The sequence below is a fragment of the Lygodium microphyllum genome, chromosome 10, assembly GCF_053477565.2.
Source record: "Lygodium microphyllum isolate KBCC chromosome 10, Lygodium_microphyllum_v1.1.10, whole genome shotgun sequence".
Lineage (NCBI taxonomy): Eukaryota > Viridiplantae > Streptophyta > Polypodiopsida > Schizaeales > Lygodiaceae > Lygodium > Lygodium microphyllum.
Window position 1 is genome coordinate 24,747,217 of NC_141144.1, and position 25,207 is coordinate 24,772,423.

A 25,207-nucleotide genomic window follows, 5' to 3' on the forward strand; every position below is an offset into this window, starting at 1 on the left:
CAGCCTTATTTGAGACAATTTCAAAGTGCAACATTCATGGCCCTTGCGGAGGATTGAACCCCAAGAGTCCATGCATGGACAAGGGTAGATGCACTAAAGCTTACCTGCGAAAATTAGTGGGCATGATAATGGTTGATAGTTCTGGCTATCCCATTTATCGAAGACGAGATGATGGAAACTCTGTGATCATAAATGGTAATGTTATTGATAAATCGATGGATTGTTCCATATAATCCATTCTTGAGTAAAAAATACAACGCACACATAAATGTGGAGGTGTGCTCGACAATTGTAGCTGTGAAGTATTTGTATAAGTATGTGTACAAGGGGCATGATCGTGCAACCGTCAAATTTTCTGTTGGGGTTAATTCAGTCCAGAATGGTGGCGATGCTCACGAGGTGGATGAGATACAAAGTTATTTGGATGCACGATATGTTTCTGCCTCTGAGGCGTGTTGGCGGATCTATGATTATGCATTGCACGATGAAAAGCCTGATATACAATGTTTGCAGGTACACTTACCTGGTGAGAACTATGTGGTGTTTCGGGATACAGATAGTATACCAGATGTTGTGCGAAATGAAGACCTCCAGAAAACTACTCTTACTGAACAGTTTGTGTGCAACCGCATTCATTCAGAGGCTAGGACTATTCGCTATCAAGACTTTCCAGTGTATTGGGTGTGCAATGCACGACATAAGATGTGGACTAGAAGGAAGCATGGGAATACACGTGGTCGGATGTATTTTGTGGCGCCTACCTGTGGTGAGCTCTACTATTTACAGATGCTTTTAACAGAGTGTCGGAGATGTACTTCTTTTGAAGATTTGCATACTGTTGATAGTGTGATCTGTGATACTTTTAGGGATGCTTGCATTGTAAGGGCCATGTTGGAGTGCGATGATGAATATGTTGTGTGCTTAGAAAAAGTTGCCTCTGTGTAAATTGGTGCTCAACTCTAAACTTTATTTGTTGCAATTTTGGTCTTTTGTGAGCCAACTCGGCCTAGCCATCTATGGGAATGATTTTTGGTGCCAATGGTAGAGGATATCATGTATAGATTACAGCTATAGCATGTGCACGCCTCTCTTGGTGTTCTGTAGCATGAGGTATCTAACATGGCTTTGTTGCATTTGCAAGACCTTTTACGTCATGTAAGACGAAGACTCTGTGATTTTGATGGGTTGCTTGAACCTCATCAGCCAAAATCACAACTGCATGCTAACCCTCTTTTGCAAGATAAATATACATACAACATATCAGAATAACATAGGGTTTCCGAATCCATGGAGGGAATGTTGAATGAAGGACAAAGAATTACCTTTGGTGCAATCATGAATGCTGTTGATATAGATACTGGGAATGTATTCTTTTTGGATGGTCCTGGTGGGTCTGGGAAGACTTTCCTATACAAATGTTTACTTGCAAAGGTGCGCAGTGGTGGTCGTATAGCGTTGGCAACATCATCATGTGGCATTGCTGCCTTGCTTTTGCCAGGTGGTCGTACAGCTCACTCGCTGTTTAAAATCCCAGTAGAATTAAATAATCGATCCACTTGCAATATTCCTATTCAAAGTGACCTTGCTTGGTTATTGAGATAAATAAGCCTTATTTTGTGGGATGAGGCTCCTATGACCCATCGATATGCCTTCAAAGCGGTTGATAGAACTCTAAGAGATGTTATGAGCTGTGATAAGCCATTTGGTGGAAAAGTTGCTTTGTTTGGGGGGGATTTTAGATAGGTCTTGCCGGTTGTGGTAAAGGGAACACATGATGATATTGTTAATGCTGCATTGTGTTACTTTGATTTGTGGCGTTACATAAGGGTGCTAAGGCTATCTGGCAATATGCGAATGTCAACAGCTGGTAGTGTGGTGGACAATGGGTTCATCTATTGGATTCAAGGAATAGGGGATGAAGTGGGTGTTACCAAAAGTTGTGATAAGTTGTGTGTCCCACCTGGCATAATATTAAAAGGGCATTCTATCGAAATACTGATTGATAGTGTCTATAGTGACGTGTCCAATGTGGGTGACTACACGTTGTATTTTAGTGAGCGGGCTATACTTGCCTCGCGGAATACAAAGGTGGCTACTTTGAATGATCGTACATTGCAACTAATGCCAAGGGAGGTCAGGCAGTATTATAGTGCAGATTCAATTGCAGAGATCGACGACTCATTTTTGTACTCTGTTGAGTATTTAAATACATTGGACCTTGGAGGTGGATTTCCTCCTCATTTATTGCTGCTGAAGATAAATGTACCTATTATTCTTCTTAGAAACCTAAATCCAGGAAGGGGTATATGTAATGATACGCGATTGATATGTAGAGCTTTCAATAGGAAAGTGATAGATGCTCAGATAATAATAGGGGCAAATGTGGGCGAACGAGTTTTTATTCCCTGGATTACTTTTGTTTCGAATGCTACACAATTGTCATTTACTATGAAACGGAGACAGTTTGCCATCCGGTTAGCATTTGCTATGACAATTAACAAGTCATAGGGGCAGACTTTGTTCATTGTTGGGCTTTATCTAAAGGCACCAGTATTTACACATGGTCAGCTGTATATTGCATTTTCAAGGGTAAAACTTTCGCATGGTGTGAAAGTGCTATTGGGTGAAGAGGACGGGGATATGACCACAAACATTGTATACAAAGATGTTCTCCGAAAGGTGCAGTAATGTGCATTACTTTCTTTGCGAAGATATAGTTATTGACGACCATGTAGGGACATTGGTTTTGCATATATATGAATTACTCTATGTTGCTTTCTTTGTGAAGATACAATTATTGATGACCATGTTGGAACATTGGTTTTGCATATATGTGAATTGCTCTCTATGCCCTGTTTGGTTGGTATATACTCTCTTGGAAGTATAATTTTTTCATATTTCACTATTTATTTAACTTTTGCAGATGTCTACCCTAGAGTGACACTATTACCCAGCTTCTGACTATCAAAAGGAGTTACAGTGCACATTACTCACTATAGCTCCTGATGATAGCATAAGAATGACACTTGCAAGGGTCATCGAGCGTTTATATAATGATGTTAATATTGACATCAAGCTCCCAGTTTTTATTGAGGTTGTACATTGTGGATACATGCAATGTTTTTGGGTGCATATGTACGAGGTTGACCATAAGGAGAGATTTCAACGCTCTCATACTGATAAGATACTGAGGCATTGGTTCAAGTATGGATTCAAAGATTTGGGTTATTTTGTGACGCTGCATCAACGTTTGTCAGTACCTACGGAGTGGTTCACAAATGTTCGACCAGGTATTATTATTGTTGGGATGGAATGATCTTTGTTAGTTGTTCCATGTACTTATATTGTAATTTTTATTCTAATGCAGGTGGTAAAGAGAGAGGTAGGACCGTTGCATCGCCCATGCGATTACCAATGGAAATTGTGGGATTGTTCCCTGCTTCACCTTCACATATTTTGCTCAAGGAGGAGGATTTTGTTAATGATTCCTTGAAGAAAAGGAAGATTTCTTTTCATTAGGCGTTTTCGAGACATTGCATTTTTTTGTTGGCATCGGCCATTTGCCTATGGTACTTGGAAACACGTCAGTGTCTTATACTTGGCATTTGTGGCTTCATTTTGACTAGCTCTCTTATAGAAATTCTTTTTGTGGTGCTTGGTCTTTGTCTCAATTATGACCCGCTTTAGTGTAACGTCGTTGTTCCACGTACTTATATTGTGATTTTTATTCCAATGCAGGTGGTAGGACCGTTACATTGCCCATGCGATTACCAATGAAAACTATGGGATCATTTTCGGCTTCATCTTCTCATATTTTTCTCAACGAGGAAGATTTTGTTAATGATTACTCAAAAAGCTTTGTTTCTATTAGGCATATTCGAGACATTGTCTTTTTTTGTTGGTATCGGCCATTTGCCTATGGTGCTTAAAAACACTTGCGTATCTTATACTTGGCTTTTGTAGCTTCATTTTCAGTATTATGTTGTTGTTTCTAATTATCGCGTGTGCAAGCATATGATTGCTTACATTGATATCGAGAGAAATGTTTGTAAGTATGGTGCATGGAAGAGATTGTTTCTATATCTGACATTTTGTATTACATTGGTTTTAAACTATTTTTAGTTTTAAGTTTGGTGTGTGTATATGTGAGACAGAGAGAGAGTGCTTAGAGAGAGAGCGAGAGTGAGTGAGTAAGTGTGTGTGTATACAAAAGGAAGAGGTGTAAATGGGATGAGAGATAGAAGGGTTGTGAGTAGAGGAGAGTAACGCCCTCGCACCCCCGCGAAGTGGGATAGCGTTCTTGTGCGCGAAGCACGCCAGGAACGCTAGTTTTATTCTAAACTCCTAATCGAGTCAAGGAGTATCATCACAGGTTAATAGCTCCATTCTTTTCAACCACGAACGGCGATGGAATCTAAGCATGCGCTGTGGCTTCTCCCCCTCTTGGCGCTGGCTTCGGATTTCTACTGCATAGTCCTGAGCCCGCCTCCTCCCTCTCCTGCGAGGCACGATCACCATTCCCACCATCATCCTCGGCAGCAGGCCACTAAAGTACCGCTTACTCAGCCCCCTCCCACGGTATTTCCCTAAACTAAAGAGTCTCTTCACTGCATGTAATGTCGGATTCGCTGTTGATCTTGACTTAAAACTGTTGTATCGTTTAGTGCATTTCTGGCATTTTGTACAAGTACTGCAGTGGTAATCAAGCCTGAAATTGCAGGCCTGTTCTGACGTTCGATGATTAGGCGGGAAACTAGCTGAATGCACATTTCATGTATAATTTGTCAGACTAGTTGCTGTAGTCTCCTTCATTGAAGGGCCGCTCCTTATGCGACATCAGTACTGACTTCTAAATAGGCGTCCTGAATTTGTAGCATCCATTTCTAATGTTATGGATTACACGGTGCCATGCTTCGCATATAACAGTGCATTTTTAGAAATCAGCGAGGCTTCTGTGATCACATGACGTATAAGCCTCCAACAGCTTTCTCTATATCAGAGCAACTGGGAACTCAGAAATCAACAAGGTTCACACTTTTTGTTAGAAGTCCATAGCTGTATGCAGATTGTAATCTTGTCAGAATTTTCCATCGTTTTTCCATTCCAAGGAGCATGCTGACCTATGTGATTCAATCAAACCATCGATTTTGGATTAGAGTTGCACTCACATGAAACAAATCTTGTTTATGGTTCTGATTCTGGTCCTGTTCATGTCCTTACGGGCTCAAGAGAGGTTGGGAGAGAAAGAGAGAGGTTGGCAAAAATTGGATATTGTTTGGAAATGGTACTAAGAAAATTCCTTGTGGATAAAGCATGAGATGAGGAAACAATTCGCCATAGGTAGTAGCTCACTGATGTCCAAGATAGTCCAAGGAAGGGCTACTCAAAGCTTCAAGAAGAGCATCCAATTTTCTTCAATCACATGTGCTGTTTGGAGCACCACACTACCAAAAGACAACACAAAAACAACAAGATAAGAACAGACACAAGTGCAAGGAGAGAATAGGGCAAAATAAGAACTTCAAGCAACAAGATACTAACAAATACAAGCACATGAGAGTAGGTGAGCACAGGAACTTCTAGCAATACCAAGTTGATGCTAGCTGGAGTTCACCTACGCGTGCTCTCCCTATCTAGAACCTTTGAAGATTCAGACTATTCACATCCCTGGATTTCCAAGATCTGCACTATATGGATCTGTTTATCTTTATCCTTTTAAGGAAACTTTTATGTTTTCCCTTTTTCTTTTTAAGGTAGTTCCAAGCAGAGTGACTTGGTGATGAACAATTAAAGCATAGTTTTCTTTTCTTGCCTTTTGATAATAATCTTGGTTTGGTCTAACCCTTGTGTTTGGTTTCTTAAAAGAAGTCAGTGGATTTCTATAGATAGAAAAGGATAGTTTTTGTTAAATTTCCCCATGGGCTTGCTGCTTGATTCCTTAGCCTTGGATTTAGACTCATGGGTTGGTGAGTACACTTGAGAGCATGTATTATCTTCATAAATCAGTGCAAGTTTAATTGCCCCTTCCAACTCATTTGAAAGGCATCAGTTTTCTCCAGTTTGAACTTTGGGTATTATTTCTTAGTACTCTGCAATATATGTCAGTAAGTTTCTACCCCTTTGCATGATCTTATCCCAAATCCTCCCAATTCCTTTCTATTTCATTTACTAAAAGAAATAAAAATATGTTTTTGAATTGAGTCCAATCTTCAAGAAGTTTATTGGTCTCTTAAGTGTTCATCACCACTTACATGCTTGCTACCCTAATTATTGGCTAGCCTCAAGCACCTAGTACTTGGGTGGGGTGTTCTTGTAAGCAAACGCCTTGTATTGTCTTCTTTTGTGCATGTCACCTGCTTGTGAGCCTGTGTCTTGTTAGCATTTCATGTATTTCATGCTGTTCCTCTATTGGTTGTGAGCGTTGTCAGCATCTGACAGAGATAGAGGAGCTCTAACAATCATTTGTGCATTTGCATTTTATCTTCCAGCATAGTTAGTTAGTTTTCAGCTATGTTCAAACTGTACAAGCTGAGTGCATTTTGGTTTTTACTGCAGGGCAGCAGCATTTATTGCTTGTCAACCAGCTTTTCTGCCCTATTCGGCAGCTGGTTGGCCAGTTTCAGCTGTTTCTAGCTATTTCTAGATGGTCGCCTCCAGCCCACACATTTTGACAGCTTATGCCAGGGCACTCTCTTCCAGTTTGCTGTACGGTCTGCCTGCTCTGGTGTCATCACTGACCCATACCAGCTTCGTGTAGGGGCTAATCATGTTAGCCTGCCATTTTGTCAGTCAGTCATCTCCTTGTCGTGAGCTCTGTTAGAGTCTGATGGAGACATTGGGGCTCTAACTGTTCTAGAGCATTCAGTTAGTCTGCATTTCTTTTTCAGTAAGTGTCAGGTGTGTTCACACTGAGCAGTGGGCAGTTTCCAGTTTTTTCAGTGGGCAGCCAGCTTGGATATTTGCGATTTGAGTAGGGCAGCCTGTTTTCCAGATTGCGTCAGTATTTTCCTTGCCCAAGCAGGCTGGTTGGCCAGTTTATGACTGGAAGACTGCATTATTTTATCCCCCCCAGCAGCTGGTCGTCTAGTTTTGGCCATTTTTGGCTATTTATAGTTGCCTCCTGGTTGGGAAACAGATCATCTCAGTTTTCTGCAGGTTGTACACTTTGACATCAGACTCCGTCTCTGTCTCCGGTGTTGCCATTGTCATCAGCCTGATCTGGTGTGCTCACTGCACTGATGCTTTGGGTTGCATGCAGGGTCTGATCATTCCACCATTGTTTTCAACATGCATTTCAGATTCACTGCATATTATCTCTTCATTCCCTTCTCTTCTTGCTGTCCCTCTTATCTTTCCTCTCCTATTTGTGTCTCTTCCGTTGCACACTCACATGATATCATTGCCAAGTGAGGATGTGGAGGCTTCCACAAGAGGAGACCACATCTAGGTTGCTGTTTGGAGTAGATTTGTTGCAAAGAAAGCAAGTTTGTTGTTTCTAGGTGTCCCACAAATTTGCTTTCTTTGCAAAGAAAAGCATGTGGGACATCTTACAATCCTCCTTTGTAAGGTGTAGTTGCTTTTCCTTGTGTTTAGGCATCCTAATACCAAAATATAAAATTTCTAGTGTTTGCAAGTCTATTATAGAGATGGAGTACCATTGGATCAATGTATGTGATGACTCCGATGAGAAATCATCTTTTCCTTAGAAGATAGGTGTACTCACTTGTTAGAACATCGCGAAGAGTGATGCGAAGAATGGAGGGCAGAGCCTCGTTTTGAAAGGGGGCACCATTTTGACAAGTTTTGAAAATTTGATTGGCTCTCTCCTCCCTCCACTTCTTTACATGTTTCACATAGGGCTTGCCCTTTTTACCCTTCTATTGCCATGATGGCACCCTTCGTACAAGTGCCGATATTTCCTTCGTTACCCAAAGAAGATCGACTTCAAGGGTAGAACTACTCTCTTTGGTCATGCAAAGTGAAGCACATCCATAATCCTTTGATGTATGGAATTTTGTCACTACTCTAATTTCTCACTCCATAGAGAGTCCTGCTATTGGTTCTACCATGGACCAAGCAACTCCAAGGGATTGACTTCTCTCTTGAGCTAGGTCCTTTCTTTTTACAAGTCTAGGATGTTCTTGTTTATGTATATAGGTTATGGATGATAACAAAAGTGTGGATGAAGCTCTCTTCACCCTGTCATCAGAAGACCTTTGCCCACCATATCACCTTGGAGAATAAGCTTAGGATGCCCTCTATTGAAGGCTCTCCTTCTATGAAGGATCGCATCAACAAAATGAAGGATATGAGAGATGAACTTGTAGTTGATATCTCCTAAGTATGATGTGTTCTATATGAGACTTCTTACATTGAGAGTATGTGAGACTCTTCTTTGGGAGTAGTTAGCTTGGATTGTTTTAGAGCATGACAAGTGACTCGAAGAGATAGGAGTGATTGGATTCGGTTGTACCAAGGCATTTTGTGTAAGTGCAGGAGGAGGGAACAAGAAGGCAAACAACAAGAGGAAGTAGGATGACAAGAAGGATGAGAGGAAGTCCAAGTCTAAGCGGCCCACATTGTGGGAAGGGCACTCTTCTGGAGGAGAAGTATTGGTAGAAGTACCCCCATTTGAAGCCAAAGGAGGATTTGAAGGATTCGAAGGCTATCTTGGCTACTATATAGTTAGTCTTTGTTCATTTGTTTGAGGTTGATGATATAGCAAGTGTCTTCCATTGAGGAGAAGCCATGGCTCGTTGACCTCTTCACATATGACCTATTGATAGGGTTGGCTTCAAGATCTTCGTTCAAAGGGGATCTTGTCACCATTGGTGAGAACTCTTGCATACTTGTTTGTGGAGTGAGGACTATTCTCCTTTTGCTAGATAGACAGGCTTCATACGCCAAAGTTCTTTATGTACTAGATTTAGGTTTTAATATTCTTTTTGCCCATGGTTTGACACAATTAGGTATGCATGTGGTCTTCACTTAGGATGTTGCGACCGTTGAGAATTTTGCTATAGGTTCTATTCTTTGGACATGTACATAGGACAGTGGGATTTACAAGCTTATTGCCCTTGTTGCATGGACCTTCCATGAGCTTCGGTTGCTCTTGCATGGGTGTTAAGGGTACCTGAAATTTAACCCCAATCAAATAGATATCTTGAAAGAAGTTAGTGTAGGGACTTTTAGATTTTCCTCCCATTCACACTTTATGCCCTAGTTTCTACGGGTCAAGTAGCATAGGCAGCCTCATACATACTATTCCACTTGAGTTGGTGCATACTGACTTGTGCAGACATGTGGGCATGGTCTCCATTGGGAAAGCCAAATATATAATGCTTATTGTTGATGACTTTAGCAGGTATGTGTGGCCATATTTTCTGGATTACAAGAGTGAGGCATACTTTAATTTTTGTGATCGAAAGGTGTTTGCAGAAATGCAACTTCTTTCAAAGTTCGTGGTGTAAGAGTAGATCATGGAGTAGAGTTTTGCTGCAAGGTTTTTGATAGGTTTTGCAAATAGTACGGGATTCGGATGGAGTATTTTTATCTGAACACATCTTTGAGAATGGTGTGGTGGAACATGATAGTACGACCAATGACCATGCTTAAGATGGGCCGTTTAAGGTTGGAGCATCAAGGTCTTCCTCATTCCCTTTGGGGTGAGGTAGTTACTAGTAAGTTATCACAGTGGTACATATCTACAATAATAAGTCTCCGACTTCGGCCTTACAGGATATGACTCCATATGAGGCTTTTTTTGGGAAGAAGCCTTTGGTGTCTCATTTTTGCAACCTTGGGTGCAATGCCTATGTCCATGTGGACAAGAAGAAATGAGGCAAGCCTGATCCAAAGCCAAAAGTTTATCTTTTTTGGCTATAGTACGATCGTGAAGGGCTACAAGCTCTAGTTTCAATGGATTGATTGGCTCTTTTTACATAGCGGCTTCCATAATTTCTATCGTGATCCCAATGTCACGAGGACGTGAAAATTTGATGCTTTGCTTATGTTTAATTGACATTTGATTAAAGGATTAATCAAATGTGTAATTAAAAGATGCACATGTGTTGCACATGTGGGGTGCAAACCACTTTTTCACAGTTAAAGGCCGAAGGACTTTGTGAAAAAGATGGGTATCAAAGGCAAAAGTTGTAACAAGTTACACTTGTTAGATTCTAGGTGAATTTTGGTGTCAGTTTACCCCTAGGACCATTAATTAGCCATTAAATGTCAGTGGTGGTGACACTAGGGACTAGGATTAATTAATGGATTAATGCTTGTCCAAGGGTCAATTAATGCATGGGACCACTTTGGGTTGCAAATGGCCTAGCCAAGTAATTTTTGGATGGGCAAGATCAATTTTCTGGGCATGGATTAAGGGCTGAATTAATTTTCAGAATTAATTAATTTTGAAAATTAATTAAATGGTTGGAAATTGCTAAAAATGGATTAAGAAAGTTGCCACTTGGCAAAACTTTCCCATGCAAGTGGGGGAAAGGCTAAATAGGGCTGAAGGGAGAGGGAAATCTCGTTTTTTCATTTTGGAGCTGTTGGAAAGAGGTGTTGGACTGTTGCTGCTAGCTTTTGGGGCCATGTCGGAGCCATTGAGGACCATTTTGGTGATGGAGATTGTATATTCTTGACCTTGGGAAGCTAGCAATTGTTGCTGATGCACTTTCTCCTGAAGATCACAGTCTCTGATGCTCCTATTGTTATTGGTGCATCCATTTGGGGCTGGTATATCGGGGCAGAGCTGATTTTTGATCAGTTCTTCGTGACAAATCTCGGAAATTTCTCTCCGTACAACATTCTCTCATCTCCTTCAGCCTATGCTCAGCCATTCTCAGCAATTCTTAGCTATTCGTAGGAGATCTTAGCTATTTTTGGTGGGTTGATCTGTAATTTTTGCAGTAAACCCTAATTTACAGCAGAAATTAGGGTTTAGCAGCCACCTTGGGATCCGTGCCAGAGATTGAAGGCTCAAGGGATTGAAATCAACAGCTGATAATTGAAGATTATCAAGGGATTTGAGGAGCCAGCCCATCCCGAATTGATTTGGGGCAGCATTTGGCCAGCCAAGGGTCAAATTGGAAAAGAAGTCGTGGGTGAATCAAGGGGCAAATGACCCACAAGGCTTGCTGGTCATTTATGATAGCAAGAGCAATTGGTTAGCAGGAGGAGATTGAAGAATCTTGAGTTGTACTCCTTCCAATTGAATGAAAGCTAAAGAAATACCGCAAGGGCGCTAATTTTGGGGCCAATAGGGTGTCTATTGTCCAAGAATGTTATGGTAAAGTGTGTATTTCATTTTATGTGCATTTATTTATTGCTGTAATTAACTCTTAAATTAGGTTATCACCACCCATTCCAAAAAGGAAGGCTGGTTTCACCCAACCTTTATTTACAAGATTGAGGTTATGTGTATTTTGGTCATCTTATATTTATGTGTCAATGACTTGATTATTATAAGGAGTGACTCAAAGATGGTGGATTGGATGTGAGAGATTTTTACGATAGGAGTTTGACATGACGGACCTTGGGATCCTAGTTGACATATGGCATTTTTATTTCTTAGCACAAGTATATCTTCGAGCTTCTTTCAAAGTTTGGTATGGTTGATTGTAACCCCATTTCATGCTCTAAGATGGTGACCACTATTGGTCCCGTTCTAGATGCTCCTTGGTACAGGTGTCTTATTGGATCTTTAATCTGGCTCATTCATACTTGGCCAGACATCTCCTACTTGGGCTCACTGTTGAGTGGTTTTGTGCATTTTGTGCTATTTATAGGGGATTCAATCCCACGGGATCTTGTATGAAGAGGGGGCCACTCTTGTTGGATGGAGTGACTTAGATTGGGTAGGTGATGTGGAGTCTAGATGCTCCACTACAAGTTTTGCTCTCCTTTGGATTGAGAGCTATGTCATGGAGCAATAAGAAGTACTCTACTGTGGCCTTATCTTTTATGGAGGTTGAGTACCAAGAACTTTGTTCTATCACTTAGGAGGTAGTTTGGCTCTGTCACTTGTTGGCGGAGATTGGCTTTCCACAAGTTTCAATATCATTTTGTTTGGGAGCAGATTGTGCATTGTGAGTTAGTGGTGGCCTATCCTCCAAAGGAGGACAATGCAATATATCTCTTTACGAAGCCTTTACCATAGGCTTCTATGCTTCGTTACATAAGGTTCTTGGATCTTTAGACATTTCTAGGATTTGAGAGGGTACCTTAGCTTGCCATTTTGTTGATCAGCCATCTCTTGATTGTGAGCTTCGTTATAGTTTGACGGAGATATTGGAGCTTTGATTGCCCCAGAGCATTCAAAATGATGGGCAATGGCCTTTAGCTCATAGAGAGAGGAGAGCTTTGTCCAAATCTTTGATATGGTCTAAAGTGTGCAAACATGATTGAATCCTACAACTCATGATGAAGAAGGCTTGATCAATGCAAAAGATCAGTGTTCTTCATGACAAATCTGCACCGAACAGCTAGTAGAATGTGGTCTTCTCTTCATAGAACCTCTGAGTTCTCTCTTTTGGCTTTGACACCATGTGAGAGTATCCAGTGAAAGAATATGAACAAGGAGAGAGAAAAGAGAGGAGAGATTGAAACTGTTGGAAAATGATAGCCAGCTATGGAGGAGAGAAAAGAGAGACAATGAGAGTGTACTGAAGCAAAAGAATAGAGTGTTCTTGCTGAACTGAAAGAATGAGAATGAAAGGTACAAGATAGGTCTAAGATAGACCTAGCTCTAACTCAACTAGAGTTAATTGACTTTAACTCTAACTCTAAGAGTGGTGACACAACTTATAACTTTAGTTGTATTCACACTAAGAATTGAAAAAGAACTAAGGACTAAAACATTGGGCATTGCCCATAGAATTGGCAAATTCTAAGATCCCCTTGCAATGCCAATGTGGTAAAGTATAGGGATGATCCTGTCTCCATAGGAGTGCACATAGGTTTGCGATCTTGCATATTAAACCTATGTAATAGCTTATCCACATATTGTTATTGTGACATGATGATACCACACTAATTTTGGGTGAATTGAATCCCCAAATAATAGTGTAGACAGCCCATATCTAATATAGCAAATGCATGTTTTAATTCAGTCTTGAAATCTGCGATTTTTGCTTTTGAAGGTCTAGTGAGCAATATGTCATTGACAAAGAATGATCATTAGTAAGTCCCCCCCTTCATTCTTAATGTATAGAGTGGGAGTAATTGGATTGTTTTTTAACCCTTTGCTGGCCAAATATGCATCAATTTTAGAGTACCATGCACAAGGAGCTTGTTTGAGACCATAAAGAGCTTTGTTTAGCTTACATACCATGTGCCCTTTCCCCTTAACGACAAACCCTAGACGTTGTGACACATAAACATCCACATGCAAGTCCTCATTTAAAAATGCTGTCTTAATGTCCAACTGATGTACCTTTCAACTATAATTTGCAGCCATAGCAATTACACATCTCATCGTACTCATATGGGATGTAAGAGCAAAAGTCTCTTCATAATCTATGCCCTTCTTTTGTACATAGCTTTTTGCCAGTGGTAGCATTAGCCTTGCATTTGAGTTTAGAAACCCATTTTGTGCCAATGGCCTTCTTGCCAAGTGGTAAATCCACAAGATCCCATGTAGAGTTAGTGGCAATAGAGTCTAACTCATCCTACATGGCATGCATCCAATGTACATTTTGTTGAGCTTCGTCCAAGGAAGTAGGCTCATCATCATCCAATAGTGAGCTCATAAATACATGCTACTTTTGTAAAATCGATCGAATGGGCTCCCCTTGCTTCATGTGTTGCATGTCTAGTAGCCCTTTTAGTGCATTGAGCTAAAAGAGCATCCATTTTACTCTCCTGGAGAGTTTGTAACAGCCATCTCGGGACTGTTGCATTTACAGCAACCCTTTCATGCTGTACTGCATCTTCCACTACATGTGGCAAACCATTACCAATACCTTGTTGTTCAGGTGTATATGGTGCAGTAATAGCTTGCTGTCTTATGTTTGTCTGGCCATTTATAACAGGCCCAGACTCCAAAGAACGTGGTAGGAGACCCTCAAAGACATCACCAATGTCATGGGTGGTTGGCATTTGAAATTGATCATGTGAAAATGCAGCATTTTCAGTAAATATAATATTCCTACTGAAAAAACTTTCTTTGTGTGTGGGTCATACAAGCAAAAGCCCTTACTTTCCAAATTGTAGCTAGTAAATATGCATTTTACAGCCTTGTCATCAAGCTTTCCACGAAGCTCTTTTGGAACATGTGCATAGGTGATGCAACCAAACACCTGAAAGTAGTCAATCTTGGGTTTCTTACCATGCCAAGCTTCAAATGGGGTGATCATCTTTAGTCCCTTAGTGGGTGCACGATTCAACACATGATTTGTAAACTGAAGGCCTTCTAACCAAAATTTATGAGGTAGCTTCTCGCTTCTGAGTATACAACGAGTCATCTCCATAAGAATGTGATTCTTCCTTTTAGCAACACCATTTTGTTGAGGAGTCATTCTAACAGTGGCTTGATGCGTAATGCTATGATTAAACGAATATGTCTCAAAAGCATGAGACATGTATTCCCCCCCCTTTGTCCATGCGAAGTGCGTGCACTCTCAAGCCAGTTTTAGGCTTTTGAGCTTTGCAACAAGATGTTTAAAATGCATAAACACGCTAGATTTTACTTTCAGTCCACACACCCATGTATATCGAGAGTAGTCATCAATAAATGTGACAAAGTAAAGATGATCTCTAAGTGCTCGTGTCCTCATGGAACCACAAACATCAAAGTGAATAAGCTGCGATTTCTAGACAGCACACATTGTACCATCATTTTTGAAGGCAAATCAATGCATCTTGCCCAAAATACATCCCTCTCATGCATGAGGAGGTGGAGTCTCCACTGGAGGCAATGCATCTAACATATGATACCTCTGAAGGGTCATCAAACTCCCAAAACTCATATGTCCATAGCTGGCATACCATAGCTTTGCATTCTTCATAGTGGGCGATAGAGTAGTGACTGCTAGAACATTATGAGACTGTGCATCATAAGTATCCAACAAAAACAAATCCTTATATAGGGTCCTAGACAGCTTGAGTGCATAATCCATCTCTCTGTCTTTGCCAATGCATTTGTCATCCTCGAAGATGACTTGAAAGCCATGATTGTTAAAAGCAGAGATAGGCAACAATTTCTTTGTAATGGCAAGCACAAACAAGACATCTAGAAGCATGAAGTCACAATCATATGCAGCAGTAATAGTGATTATCCCAATGCCACAAACATCATAACTGTTGCTTTCCAGCAGGGGCTGAAAGCAAAGAGGAAAACAAATACTTCCTAGAGGTGATGTGCTTTGAAGCTCCACCGTCAAAATACTGTGTTTGCTGCGTTTTAACAGCGTTAAATACTGAATCAGCCATTGAAGAATCGTAACTGCAAGTCAGAGAGGTATAGTCCTTCTTCACAAAGTTGGCTGAAGTATCACTATCAGTAGATTTGTTGGTTGATGTCTCTTGGACAGCCAAATTGGAGTCCTTGTTCTTCTCTTTGGCTAATCTCTTACGGCATTCATCAATATAGTGACGTGGCTTCTTGCAATAATGACATTTCCCCTTCTTTTTAGACTTTTCTATGTGACAGCCTTATTTGATGGCTGTCTAGCATCACTCTTTTGTTGCATTTTTACATTTTGCTTGACTTTTCCTTTGCCTATGAACTTGGAAAGCGTAGCCACATCTCCTGAATACAATGCAACATCCTTTCAAGTTTGTTCCTCTTGCAACGAGAGGCTTTCTAACTCCACAAATATAAGGGGCTGCTTGTGAAGAAAACTGCTAGGGTTTGCACGAGGAAACGTAGTGTATGACTACGACAGAAACACAAAGAGACAGACACGAAAAGCAAAACTCAAAACTCAAACACAAATAGAAGAAGGGAGAGAAAAACACAACTCCGAATTGAATCTGTGAAGTGAATGATTACTGCCTAGTTTAGAGTTGTGTTCTTCTCTCCCTTCTTCTATTTGTATTTGAGTTTTGAGTTTGTGTTTAGGGTTTGAGTTTTGCTTTCTGTGTCTATGTCTGTCTCCTTGTGTTTCTGTCGCGGTCATATACTCTTGTGTTTTCTCAGTGTAAACCCTAGCAGTTTTCTTCATATGGTATCAAAGCCTGTGCTTTTGTAAAGAGTATCCTGCGGATATTGTGAAGAGCTAGTCTTTGTGCGAGGCACACAATACCATTCGTAAGTGAATCACAATGTTCCAGACACCTTCTTCTCCAGTTCCTATAATATCCTATCAGGCTTCTCCATCATTGGAGGCCTTGAGATGGCATTATGGACTCAGTGAGGAGAACGATACTCCACTTTTACCCTCACCTTCTTTTTCTACTTGTATTCGAGATATCCCTAATATGATAGAGGAGAACTTTGAGGAGTATTATCACAACAAGTACGGTAATGTTTACACATCTCCTACAAGCTTTGCTATCACATTCAGACTGGTTGGTGAGGCTGGCCACCTCTCCGATCATGGAGGACATATGGCATTTTGAGCGTCTGACGATCCATCTTCATCATTTTAGCGAGGTCTAGTGTCAGATTCATACAATTCTTTTGAGTTGAATGAATCAAAACTTTTGAGGTGCAGGATCTGGATGGCTTTGCTTATGTGAACTTTAATAGAGGGGGCTCACGAAGCAGACGGAATTGAGGTAGATCCACAGCTTCTAATTCATTTGAGCATGTAACACGCACTTCTCACTTCTCTCCCATTCCACCCTCTTCTATCTCCACCCTTGATGATCATCTCTCTTTATCCTTTCAAAATCTCGCATTACACTCCACATTTGCTTCACACATACTAGGGGTTGGATCTTCCATCTTCGCTCCTAGTACCTTCTCCTTCTCTACCTTATGCTTTATCTCTTTGCACCATGGTACTTTGTTAGAGGGAATGCCACCCTTTAACATTGTGCCTCTCACCTTTCTGCATATGAGCACACCCATAGCACCTGGGATAGTTGTGATGGGCATCCCCCTCACTACTTCCAGATTCACCTCTCACATGACCACTCAGACGCAAGGGATTCCATTCTTGGCTTATGGTGCGCCATCCCACTTATCTTGGGTTACATCTATGCAGGGATTTCCATCAGCTCTACGTGTTTCCATCCCATCTCCACCATGGGCTATCTATACGGCTACCATGCCCATGCCTAGTCAGCCCATCCCTACCTATGGATCCACCTTGTACATTACTCGTATGCTTGGTGGGAACTCTAGGGCCCATTCCCAAGTGTACTCCACTTCCCCATCTTACCCCCATTACACTTTTTCACACTACCCATCTCTGAGCCCTACCACTCATGTTGCAATGGCCAAGAATGCCTTCATGGATAAGACTCGTTTTAATGAGACGAATTTCACCACTTGGTCGAATTTCATGTAACAAGTGCTTGAGTCTCTGGGTCTTTGGGATCTTGTCATTGGTCTAGAGCCTATGTTGGACCCTCAACTAGCTCACCTTGACTACATCCGTCAATGGAGAGCTCGCAATGCCACATTCAATATTGAGTTGATGCAGGGATTGTTTCTTGAGTTTCACTCTCAACTATAGTACTTCCCATTCGCGTCAGAGCATTGGAGTCACCTTTTGAACCGTTATGTAGCCCGAGATTGTACTCGGTGCATAAATCTCGACTTTTGAGCTTCAAGAGTTCTCTATTAGGGAAGGGGATGATTTGAAAGTCAAGCTGGTTGAATATAGGCAGTTACTTGCCGAGTTCGCCATTATTGGCTCTCCAAAGTCAGATGACGATTACGTTATACTCTTCTAGAATAAGTTGCACGAAAAATACTTCAATTTCATTCAGCAGATCATTTTGCAACCTCGATTGCCAACCTTCTACGAGTTTAAGTGCCAGTTCGTGCGTTGCACAAGACTGCATGATTAAGTCCACAAGAAATCCTCATCACAGCCTTATTTTAAGTAGAGGGGGTTGGTTGTCTCTTCTTCGGAAGGGAAAACCAACAGTGGCAAGAACTCGCAAGATGCGAAGGCAAGCCAATCAAAGGGTGACTTCTCTTTCTTAGATGGAACCAAAGAATCTAGACCTATTTGGCAACAACTCCCTAAAAAAAATCGATTTTGCACACATTGCTAGAGAGCAGGCCATGTGGATGAGGAGTGTTGCTCCAAGGCTCAAGGTCTTCCACCTTAAAAGCCTCGGTAGACTGTTGCGACTGCATAGTCTAGTGGAGCTACGCCTTGTGCTCTTGCTTCATCTGCTCTTTTAGCACGTGTTGTTGCTATTGGATATGTGGCCTGAGCACAGCCTCAGCAGCAGTCTCTTTCATTATCCTTGAGGGACTGGTTGATTGGTTTGTGGGTCTCGATGCCTCTCACCTTTTTCTCCACCTCGTTAGGCGTTCCCTTGGCAGAGCCCTGCTACTGGATGTATGCGATGGTAGACACATTCTTAGACTAGCATATCTCTAGGTTCTTTAGGATACCCTAGGTCAGTCTAGCGTCCATTTTTCACACTCTTAGAGTTAAATCCATAGGATTCATTGTCCTTAGCTTTTTCATTCTTAAGTTTTTCGTTGCATTTATTCACACACATACACATTTTTTGCATTGTCTTTTCTGTTAGATTTTCTCTCAGTTATGTTTTGCTTTGGAGCATCTCACCATTGACCTCTGTGTTTGCAGATTCTCATCTCTTTTCTAGGGTTTTGTTTTTCAATATAGGGCTAACTTGTAGATTGCTTTGGTTCTACTTGGGCTAGAGACGTGGGGATGCACACCATTTCTTTCATGGTTTCATCATCCTAGGTGTGCCGGCTCTTTTTCTAGCATGGAGGTTTCCCCTCCCGAGGTGGATTGTGCAGCATCTCTCTTGATGTTATCATGGCGATGACTTCTACTTGCTCTTCCAATGGGGTGCTTCATCCACTTCATCTTCTTCCATTCCTTATGGTTCTCGGCACCACACAAAGACCGACATTAGGCTCCTCTTTCTTCTTCGGCATCTACATCCAGGTTGAGAGGGGGTTTCTTCCCTTCTTGGTATTCTACAAGCTTTAGCACTTTGTCTTCGACATTGGCTTCTCCCCCCCTGTTGTATCTTCCCCTTTGTATTGCATGATTTAATCATCTTTGTACTAGGGTGCTTGGGCAAGTGAACAATTTTTCCACGAGGGACACTGTCCAAGTGGCACTTGCTACATGGGCATTCTTCAACATGTAGCATACTTTGCATCTCATTGTGCAAAGCACCAGTTGAGTGGATCCTCGGCTGTTTTCACTGGTGGTTGTTGACACCATACCGCCATACTTCCTCATCATATTTTCCCTCGTCATTGACACCCTTGAGTGGATGAGTAAGCATGTACTATTTTGTAATGTGTTGGGTGTATCCTCCCTACTCCTGTCTTTTGGGTCATTGTTACTCAATTTTCCGCATCTCATAAAATTTAACTCACTTTTGGCCTAACCTTTCAGTTCTGTTTTGGGCTTGAGAGGGGTTGTTAAGCTAAAATACACTTTTCAATTGATTAACATTCTTAAAACAACCCCAAAACACACTTAATTAATGAAAAACCCTCAAAAGGGGAGCGGTTCGAGAGAGTTTCAGTGGTCCCCTAAAAATCCTAATTCTTCGGGGTACCCTTCAACATCTATAAATAGATAGGTTGCCCCCATTGAGCCTTATTTTTGTCTGTGCAGATTTCACATCCTTGAGTGCAGATTTCAACTATTAGTCTACCTCTACGTGGCTGTCTAGCCTTCGAGATTGCTGCCACCTTTTCATCAGCCCTTGTAGTGCCCTAGCACCTTCCTCCAGGCTGTCACCCACTATTCGGCGCCTTCCTCCAGGTTGCATTTGGCATCTTCGAGCCATTGCCAACATCTTCCTACACACTCCAGCTGCTTGCGTTTGGTGTCTCTTCCTCTAGGCAACAGGTGCTGGTGCTCCTCCTTATCCAGGCGACATCCACAATTTGCGTTTACACTCATCTGGGGGCCGCTTCCATCCCTATAGCTTCTTCTACTTGCATTTCGTGCTCCAGGCTCTTTTGGCATCGTCGTTTTGCAAACTACACACTTTCACTGGTGATCGCAGACTTGGGATCCGTCTTTGGTGGACGCCACTCTCTGACACACTACCCTGCCCTTGAGTATTTGTATACTCTTACATTCATTTACAGTATTCATTCACTTCAAAGATGTGTTATTCTTTTCCTTCATTTGTTTGTGTTTGAGTTTTGAGTTTTGCGTTTAGGGTTTGAGTTTTGAGTTTTGATTGAGTTTTACTTTCTGTGTCTGTGTCTGTCTCTTTGTGTTTCTGTCGTGGTTGTACACTCTGTGTTTCCTCAGTGCAAACCCTAACAGTTTTCTTCACACTGTCCCATCAAAAGTCAACATCAAAGGGGTATGGAAACCAAGATATGACTTTGGAAGAGAGTTCAATGTAATGTTTACCATCCTGAATGATTTCATCCACATTGAGCAACTGCTCGTGCAAATTCTGTATGTGAGTAAGGTGATCTGTCATACTATCACCCTCATCCATTTTTACATTGGTAAACTCTCTATGGAGTAAAATATTTTGGCCTTGTTACGTGCTGTAAACATACGCTAAAGTATATCCATGCTAATTTTGAGGTCTAATAAGACCGGATATATAGAGTGATTGATCTTTTCATTGACAAGGCAATTAAAGAAAGTGCTTGTGGATCTTTTGGGTCCCATCTCTTCAGATCCTCGGTAGGAGAGGAAGGAGCAGCAATAGCACCAGCAGCATGTTCTCTAGCGTCACGTGGAGGTGTTTGAGGTGCAAGATCTCCTGGTTATTGCAAATCACGTGTAATATAGTCCCACAAGTCCTTCGCTACAAGAAGGTTGTATACTATAAAACTCCACAACACGTAGTTTGTGTTAGCAGATATTAGTCAGCTCATGGTGTGAGTTTGTGTGCAGAGGCTGGGCATTTTATGTAGCATTTTATGCAGTATTTTATGGCACATTTTTGTGGCCATTTATGATGTACTTTTAGCATTTATTGCTGGCCGACTTGCATTTTATGCTCCCCACTTTTGTGGCTATTTATAGGGCTCCTCCTCCACAGTCTTTGGTACTTCAACCATCAGTGGAGATCCTTCTGGGAGAGAGGAGCCGGTGCTGAGGAGCCCACGCAGCCAGTGACTCACCGTTGTATGCTGTTGTCTCGTGTTCGATATGGATTCCATTTCCCGAGCATACATCTGAGTTCTCATCTGTCTACTGTGTTCATTCATTCATTCTTTCTTCTGTCTTGTGTTTCAGCATTTATTTCAGCATATTCTTTACGCTTCCATTGCTGCACCACTTCTGACATGGTATCAGATTTCAGGCTGCAACCTATTTGTGCTGTGTTTTCTTGCTGTTTTCAGGATTTACACCCTTCTTGCTGATCAGGCGGCTGTCCTTCCTGCTGGCGACTGCTGATTTGCTGCTGGCGACAGTGTTTCAGCATTTGCGTTTTGCGTTTTTCTGGACAGATTTGCGTTTACTGCTGTTCCACTCTTTGCTGCCCGTGTTTCCTTCAACAAACTGCTGGCAACAGTCTTTAGCCCCTGTTTCTTCAGTTTGCAGCCTGTGTTTTGCTGTTTACAGCATTATTTTTGCCTGTTTTTCTGATTATTCAGGCCGTTTTTGCTGTTTTTGATAGTTTTTGATTGATATTTTTTCACTTTGTGTAGCAGCTTTTGGCTTATTTTGGTCAGCCTTTGGGTTATATTGCATGTGAACTCACTATTTTTGGTGTTTTTGGTTGCGTTTTGGCTGTGCTCACTCTCCAAACGACCTTCTTTTCTTCTACTTCTCTTTTCTACCTCCTCCAGATGGCCCCTCCGTGCACATCAAGTGAAGATAAGCTACAGGGTCGGCTTTCGTCACAGTATGGAGGGTCAGGTGAGGCTCTTGGAGCTTCAGAGAGGGGTTCGAAGAAGAAGAAGTCGCAGCCACAGTGTTACCATTGTGGGAAGAAAGGTCATCTACGGAAGGATTGTATAAAGTTAGCGGCGTCCAAGAAGAAGGAGAAGAAGTCGAAGCGGGATGCAGACTCCTCCGATGAGTCATCATCTGCCTCTGATTCTGACTCCGATCCTCCAGCCTCGGCCACGGCCAAGACGCGGAAGGGATCGTCTTCAACAGATCGTGGGAAGGGACTGATGGCTCCTTCCACAGCTGCTTTCTAATGATGGCATGATGTCATCCCTCACGACTCGGTGCCAGAGAGGGAATGTGAGAGGGTGTGTTGGTGGGGCTGCAGTGTCTCATCTATATTTTGATATAGATGTACAGGATCCAGAGAGGGATGTCCCTGACGCATCGACGGTATCTGGCAGTGAAATCCTAGAGACTGGAGTTGATTTCTGGGTTCATGATGAGCTGTTCTTCTTGACAGAGAGCGAGAGGCTTTCGTCTGGAGCTCACATGAGGGGACACTTTGGTGGTTTGGCCAAAGGCGGGGAATCCATGGTCACATGTTCAGCGACATGTTTGGCAGATTGGCTTTGTATGTCCTGAGTGACATAGGTGACATTACACAGAGAGCTGCTATGAGTCTTCTCTATTTTCAGGTGTCGTTGGTACGATCGACATCGACATCAGATACTCTCCGAGGCATCTTGGTGGTGGGCTGGCCACTCACCGCTTGGACATCCATGGTCCTTCTGGTGTTTCTTTGTTGTGTAGTTTATGATTCTCCATCATTGTACTATTTTATTGTATCAGATCACACATGATCTGAGAGAGGGTGTTAGCAGATATTAGTCAGCTCATGGTGTGAGTCTGTGTGCAGAGGCTAGGCATTTTATGTAGCATTTTATGTAGTATTTTATGGCACATTTTTGTGGCCATTTATGATGTACTTTTAGCATTTATTGCTGGCCGACCAGCATTAAATGCTGGCCGACTTGCATTTTATGCTCCCCACTTTTGTGGCTATTTATAGGGCTCCTCCTCCACAGTCTTTGGTACTTCAACCATCAGTGGAGATCCTTCTGGGAGAGAGGAGCCGGTGCTGAGGAGCCCACGCAGCCAGTGACTCACCGTTGTATGCTGCTATCTCGTGTTCGATATGGATTCCATTTCCCGAGCATACATCTGAGTTCTCATCTGTCTACTGTGTTCATTCATTCTTTCTTTCTTCTGTCTTGTGTTTCAGCATTTATTTCAGTATATTCTTTACGCTTCCATTGCTGCACCACTTCTGACAGTTTGATCCATCAAGTTTGTCCTTCTGAGTAAGGACACTAAGAATGTTGCTCTGATGAGTAGTCCCTTGATGTGCCATGTTGTCAATAGTGGACAAAAACGTGCAGCCAAATACTTCTTTGCTGAAGTATAGTTTGTACTTTTCAAATTACTAAAATTCCCCTCAAGATTATGCAACAAGTATCAAACTATCACACAAGCCAAAGTGTGCCTTTGACCCAAATCAGCACTCAGCCAAGTATCACGCCTGCCTCGTAATGCGTGCACTCAAAAGTATAAATTACAGCAATTTAATACCGATTCTTACGAAAATTTACTAAAAATTTTCAAATTTTTCTGCTCGATCAAATTGTAACAGCAGTTAAATGCTGTTATACCATTTGTTTGCTTCCTTGGAATGGATGTAGGGCAAAAGCCCAAAATTTATTCCTAAAATTTTGAAGAAATTGAAGAAATTTATACCTTATAGCTTGAATTTCTGTAGTAATGTCACCTCAGGGTATGTGCCAACAACGAACAACAACTGGAATTTGCCTTTGATTCGTTCTGAAGCCTCTAGGATAAAAAGCCCTAAATTTCTTGCACAAACATTGATGAAATTGTGTGATGTCAGCATTTCCATTGAAGATTCGCACGTGGGACTGCAAATTGGGCAAAAGTCTTAAAATTTTTGGTGGGAATGCGAAAGAAATTGTGAAATTTCTTCAATTTGGTTGTCAATTTGAACTCTAGGATCAAAAATTGATAAAAGCTCCAAATTTGGGGTGGCACGAGCTGAGATTCGGAAAGAGATGGCCAAAATAGATGGGAGATTACAGAAATTTCGGAAAAACCCCAAATCTGAAAATTAGGATTTTTGCACTTTTTAGGGTTTGCAGAAAATTGCAGGCAGGGCTGAGAATATGGTGGGCAAAGGTGGGAAAAGAAGCGGCATAGCTGAAAACAGTAGCAATTCTTCCAAAACAATAGCTCCTCGGACTGTGCGCAGGGTGCATATGGGACTATGCATAGGATTGTGCATAGGGTTGCACGCAGGCTGAAAACAACAGCAGCTTGTTCTTCTCTTCCTCGGGCAGAGAGCTGGTTGGCAGCAAAAGGACCTTAGGCGGGGCAGCACTGGCTGACGGTGGTTGAACTAAATCTGCGTATAGAACCTCTGATGCCAAATGTTGAAAAATGATAGCTAGCTATGGAGGAGAGAAAAGAGAGACGATGAGAGTGTGCTGAAGCAAAAGAGTTGAGTGTACTTGTTGAACTAAAAGAATGAGAATGAAAGGTACAAGATAGGTCTAAGATAGTCCTAGCTCTAACTCAACTAGAGTTAATTGACTCTAACTCTTAACTCTAAGAGTGGTGACACAACTTATAACTTTAGTTGTGTTTACACTAAGAACTGAAAAAGAACCAAAGACTAAAACATTGGGCATTGTCCATAGAATTGGCAAATTCCAAGAGAAATGAAAATAATGGAAGAAATCTTCATCGAACTCGAAAGAATGCTGAATACAAATTGGACTAATCAGTTTGTGCACGTAGCCCAAAGAGTTAGTGACCACATTGGATTAGGCTAATGATGGAGAAAACACCCGATGGAGGAGGAATGCCACTGGCTGAGGGAGAGTGCTATTGTTGAGGGATGCAAGCCCATCTTGAATCTCCTCCGACATGTGGATGTTGTCCTTTATTGTAGGGGAATGTGTGAAACAAGTGGCTAGAGTAGAAATGTAGCTTGTACACAAGCGTAGATGTTGAGTTAAAAATGCATTACAAATAGATTTGCTCTTTAAAACAGCCCCAAAGTGTGTAAATTGCCAAAAGCTTCATTAAACAGTGCGTGGTCCTAGAGAGTTTTTGTGTCCCATAAGCAAAACCCTAATTTGGGAAGATTCTTCTACATTTATAAATAGACAAGTTGCCCACCATTTAGTCCA

The 25,207-nt window shown here is 41.7% G+C and overlaps 2 protein-coding genes across 2 annotated transcripts in view; both read left to right on the forward strand.

Moving 5' to 3' along the window:
• Nucleotides 1-1,287: 1,287 nt before the first annotated feature.
• On the forward strand, nt 1,288-2,688 carry LOC148029801 (uncharacterized). The gene is made up of 4 exons (XM_087687311.1): nt 1,288-1,520; nt 1,827-2,198; nt 2,334-2,474; nt 2,589-2,688. Exons 1-4 carry the CDS (start codon nt 1,288-1,290, stop codon nt 2,686-2,688), a joined length of 846 nt encoding a protein of 281 aa, XP_087543437.1.
• Nucleotides 2,689-4,228: 1,540 nt separating this feature from the next.
• LOC148029802 (selT-like protein) overlaps nt 4,229-25,207 on the forward strand; it is a 47,957-nt gene continuing 26,978 nt past the window's right edge. Inside the window, exon 1 of the mRNA XM_087686112.1 lies at nt 4,229-4,578. Within this exon, the coding sequence (XP_087542238.1) occupies nt 4,408-4,578 (171 nt within the window). The 5' untranslated portion in view covers nt 4,229-4,407. The remainder of the gene's footprint in view (nt 4,579-25,207) is intronic.

Excerpts from the sequence above, each read along its gene's own strand:
- LOC148029801 (XM_087687311.1), top strand. The coding sequence starts at position 1,288 with ATGGAGGGAATGTTGAATGAAGGACAAAGAATTACCTTTGGTGCAATC. Across the intron at positions 1,521-1,826 it reads GGTCGTACAGCTCACTCGCT|GGTGCTAAGGCTATCTGGCA; the intron begins GTTTAAAATCCC and ends GCGTTACATAAG. Across the intron at positions 2,475-2,588 it reads CGGAGACAGTTTGCCATCCG|GGTAAAACTTTCGCATGGTG; the intron begins GTTAGCATTTGC and ends TGCATTTTCAAG.